At 33.2% G+C, this 5,000-nt stretch overlaps 4 protein-coding genes across 4 annotated transcripts in view; 1 reads left to right on the plus strand and 3 right to left on the minus strand.

Moving 5' to 3' along the window:
* LOC138859942 (pro-resilin-like) overlaps positions 1 to 123 on the minus strand; it is a 679-nt gene extending 556 nt beyond the window's left edge. Inside the window, exons 1-2 of the mRNA XM_070116452.1 lie at positions 112 to 123; positions 1 to 12 (exon numbers count right to left, since the gene is read on the minus strand). The exon at positions 1 to 12 is cut by the window's left edge and continues 57 nt beyond it. Coding sequence (XP_069972553.1) covers positions 1 to 12; positions 112 to 123 — 24 coding nt within the window. The remainder of the gene's footprint in view (positions 13 to 111) is intronic.
* Positions 1 to 5,000, minus strand: part of LOC113805375 (pro-resilin) — an 82,627-nt gene that overhangs the window by 33,908 nt on the left and 43,719 nt on the right. The gene's annotated exons all lie outside the window — the stretch shown is intronic.
* LOC113811095 (pro-resilin-like) overlaps positions 1 to 5,000 on the plus strand; it is a 143,296-nt gene that overhangs the window by 19,677 nt on the left and 118,619 nt on the right. The window lies entirely within an intron of this gene.
* On the minus strand, positions 2,806 to 3,434 carry LOC113809541 (pro-resilin-like). The gene is made up of 2 exons (XM_027361184.2): positions 3,264 to 3,434; positions 2,806 to 3,158 (listed from the first exon to the last, which is right to left on the minus strand). Exons 1-2 carry the CDS (start codon positions 3,396 to 3,398, stop codon positions 2,859 to 2,861), a joined length of 435 nt encoding a protein of 144 aa, XP_027216985.2. The 5' UTR covers positions 3,399 to 3,434; the 3' UTR covers positions 2,806 to 2,858.

Genomic DNA, 5,000 nt, shown 5'->3' on the forward strand with positions numbered 1-5,000 from the left:
CAGGAGGAGGACCTGTTGAAAATACAGAAAGAGCATTAACACTGCGTAACAAATATAGTTTTCCTTTTTACACGAAATGTATCTTATGTTAGAATTCACAACAGGATTTACCTTGACGTTCATGGTAGGTCGTTCGAGGTTCGAGTGAATGCCGGTTGCACAGGTTCTGCCCAATATATAGCCAGGGCGACTTGGCCGCGACCTTGAACCGCTATGCTTCCAGTTTTTTTTCTAGTTTATTGCAACCGTACAACTACTGTTCTCCAAGAAAAATGCACTTGGGTACGTATCCCCACTACTATTTTTTGTTTCTAAATGTATTTGTAATCACAAAAGGGGAGAGGATATCAACAGTTAACCAGATTACTTGATATTGTGGTCCATCATTTAGCAAAATGACGGACTCCACAGATATGAAGTATAGTGTGAATGCTACAGTGATTTATTTTTATATTTATTCAGAAGGAAACAGAAATGCCTTTCTCCTTGAATCATTTTTTAACTAATAATACTGTTCAGCTTGATGTAACGCTTGATAAGAAAATTAATATGTAGCAGTATAAGGAAACAAGGAAAATAATCTTCTGATTTGTTTTTTCTTCGAGGAAAATGCAATACGAAGCTTTGTAATAAAGTCTGTAATTAGCATTATTATCTCTTACGTGAATTTCATCGAAATTCGCAAAATAGATTTAAGATCTAGAAGCACCCAGAGAGCGCATACCTCCGCCGAGGCAATAGGGTCACTGTTGCAATGTAAATATTTACACGAAGAATTACATTATAATCTCCACTTTCTTGAGTTCACTGGTGACGTCCGTAAACGTATCCTCAAGATCCTCCTGGATCGAGATCAGAATCCGGATCACCACCAAAGTTTAATAGGATCTGAGGTAGGCTAAAACACCACTGTTCATAACTTTTTGAATTATGCTCCTAATCAACAAAAAGACAAAGCAAGTAACCAACGCTATAAATAACATTGCACCCTTGGTGCAGGTAATAAAACTGTATGTCATGTTTAGGATATTATGATAAATTATGAATTAAAATGCAATCTGTAACATTATGAATGCATATATATATATATATATATATATATATATATATATATATATATATATATATATATATATATATATATATATATATATATATATATATATATGTATACACACACACACACACACACACACACACACACACACACACACACACATATACATACATATGTATATATATGTATATAGATATGTGTGTATATATATATATATATATATATATATATATATATATATATATATATATATATATATATATATATATATATACATATATATATATATATATATATATATATATATATATATATATATATATATACATACATACATACATACACACACACAGTATGTACACATGCATACATAATGTACATATACACATACGCATATATATACATACACCAAAAATATATATCATGTATGGAGAAACACAAAAATATATGTTTATATATATGTATAAATATATAACATACAACATCATACGTACACACACACACGCACCCACACACACACGCACCCACCCACACACACACACACACATATGTATGTGTGTGTTTATGTGTGTGTGCATAAAAAAAGAAAAAAAATATATATAAACAGTTACAGATTATATCAATTATATTTCAATTATTACTTACAGTCTATGTGACTTACTACAAAAAAGAAAAGAAATTAGCATGTCTAACTGGAAAAAAAAACTCTCTGTGACATAGATACGACCCACAAACTACTATGTTTCTAGTATTTGTAGAAGAGCTGGGATAAAATGGAACACCTTAAGTCTTGTGGTAGTTCTCTCTCTCTCTCTCTCTCTCTCTCTCTCTCTCTCTCTCTCTCTCTCTCTCTCTCCCCTATCTCTCTCTCTTTCTCTCTCTCTCTCTCTTTTATTGTCTTATCTGCTGACGTAAGGACTATTTTGCCCTAACTTTCGGGTATGTGTCTTCCTTGTAGTCCATTAATGCTTGAAGAAACATACATATACATATACACAATATGATTTTACTTTACTGCCTTTCCTATTACCATTGGCTTTCTAGAATATCTATCTGATAGTAAATCACTAAATGTATGCATATGTACGTGCGCGTGTATGTGTATGTGTTGTAAATTTAGCATGGACAGCAACAGAATTGTCATGCAAGTCATTTAACCAGATGTTTCGATGTCCATTCTCTATCATCAGTGATAAAAGTCAAGAAAGCAAAATTAGCAAATTCTAGAGAAAATGAAACAGGGGACAAAAACGTCATTTCAGCGGTGCGAATGACAGTTTTATTTGGTGATATGTCCCTCTTCAGTTTGAGTTCTAATAGAAGGAAGAGGCGAATGAAGATCGGTTACTTTGATTGCTTCTTGATCAGCTGAGGATTTACTCCACTTTGCCATCTTATCTATTTTCATATTTTCTTACATTTATTCTAGCTTTCACGATAAAGGTTGTGGACTTCGAAACGTCTCAGTGATGACGATGATGACACATGTTTTGGTATTACTGTGTGGTTAAGGTCTCCTTGTATATTACATACGCACATATACAGTACAGCTATACATTAACCGCATTTATATATGTATATATATATATATAGAAATGAAGTGTATGTATGCATGTATATATATACTTGAATGTTCTTCCATTATTATTTAGAAATATTAATGCATTCTAGGGTAGACTCAGGGTAGAAAGTAAAAACAGAAAATTTATTGTAAATTGTTTTACTATAAAAAAAAACATGTTTATATTTAATAACGAGAGTAACAGATTTGAACAAGATACTTTACTAAGTAAACCTTCAACTAAGATTCGTATCGGGGCGTATCCTCCTCAGACTCGGATGAGTTAGACTCATCAGAGATTTCGCCCTCGTAGTTGACCTCAGCCACGTAGCCGGAGTCGCCGTCCACGAAGTACTTGACGGTCTGCAGGCGGCCGTCGGGGAGCTGCACGTAGTAGGATCCCTGAATGTAGTCGCCGTCGCGGGCCTCCTGGTGTCCGAACTCGTTGCTTGAGGAGTCATCGCTGACGGCCCAGTTGAAGCTGTACTTGGCTTCGGAGGACTCGTAGGACTCCTCGGAAGACTCGGAGGTTTCCTGGGACTATAAAAGTAAGGGTTTTACATCGAGGAGAGGTTAAGTTTTCCAATATGACATAAAATTTCAATCACAGGTATTGCATCTGACAGTTCATTAGACGACTCATACCTGAGGTGGGCGGTAAATCTCACGGGTGTCTGCGGCAACGATGGCTGCCAGACTGAGCAGGAGGAGGACCTGTTGAAAATACAGCGAGAGCATTAACACTGCGTAACAAATATAGTTTTCCTTTTTACGCGACATATTCAAATGTATCTTATGTTAGAATTCACAGTAGGATTTACCTTGGCGTTCATGGTGGGTCGTTCGAGGTTCGAGTGAATGCCGGTTGCACAGGTTGTGCCCAATATATACCCGGTTGCACTCGGCTGCGACCTTGAACCGCTATGCTTCCAGTTTTTTCTAGTTTATTGCAACCATACATCTATTGTTCTCCAAGAAAAATGCACTTGGGTACGTATCCCCACTACTATTTTTTGTTTCTAAATGTATTTGTAATCACAAAAGGGGAGAGGATATCAACAGTTAACCAGATTACTTGATATTGTGGAGTCTCCACTATACTCCACAATTATGGAGTATAGTGTGAATACTACTACAGTGATTTATTTTTATCTTTATCCAGAGGGAAACAGAAGTGCCTTTCTCCTTGAATCATTTTTTTAACCAATAATACTGGTCAGCTAGATGTAACGCTTGATAAGAAAATTAATATGTAGCAGTATAAGCAAACAAAGCAAATCATTTTCTGATGATTTTTTCTTCTTCGAGGAAAATGCAGTACGAAGCTTTGTAATAAAGTTTGTAATTTGCATTATTATCTCTTACGTAAATTTCATCGACATTCGCAAAATAGATTTAAGAACTAGAAGCACCCAGAGAGCGCATACCTCCGCCGAGGCAATGGGGTCACTGATGCAATGAAAATATTTACACTTGAAGAATTACATTATAATCTCCACTTTCTTGAGTTCACTGGTGACGTCCGTAAACTTATCCTCAAAATCCTCCTGGATCGAGATCAGAATCCGGATCACCATTAAAATTTAATGGCATTGGAGGTAGGCTAAGACATCACAGTTCATAACTTTTTGAATTATGCTCCTAAGCAACAAAAAGACAAAGTAACTAACCAACGCTATAAAAAGCATAGCATCCTTGGTGGAATGTGTGTGTAGGATATATATATATATATATATATATATATATATATATATATATATATATATATATATATATATATATATATATATATATATATACATATACATACATACACACACACACACACACACACACACACACACACACACACACACACACACACACACACACACACACACACACACACACACACACACAGTATGTACACATACATACATAATGTACATATAAACATACGCATATATATACTTACACAAGAATATATATTATGTATGGAGAAACACACTATACATGTTTATATATATGTATAAATATATAACATACACACATCACACGTACACACACACACGCACACACACACATACGTATGTGTGTGTGCGTGTGTGCATTAATATATTAAATTATATATATATATATATATATATATATATATATATATATATATATATATATATATATATATATATATATATATATATTAGATAGATAGATACATACATACATACATACAAACATATATATATATATATATATATATATATATATATATATATATATATATATATATATATGTATATATATATATATATATATATATATATATATATATATATATATATATATATATATATATATATATATATATATATATATATATATAGAAACGGTTACAGGTTATAT

This window comes from Penaeus vannamei, chromosome 39, assembly GCF_042767895.1.
Source record: "Penaeus vannamei isolate JL-2024 chromosome 39, ASM4276789v1, whole genome shotgun sequence".
Lineage (NCBI taxonomy): Eukaryota > Metazoa > Arthropoda > Malacostraca > Decapoda > Penaeidae > Penaeus > Penaeus vannamei.

Bases quoted from the DNA above. Each gene is read 5' to 3' on its own strand.
- LOC113809541 (XM_027361184.2), bottom strand. From the start codon at position 3,398: ATGTCGCGTAAAAAGGAAAACTATATTTGTTACGCAGTGTTAATGCTC. The intron at 3,159-3,263 runs GTATGAGTCGTC...TTACTTTTATAG, and splicing joins AGATTTACCGCCCACCTCAG to TCCCAGGAAACCTCCGAGTC.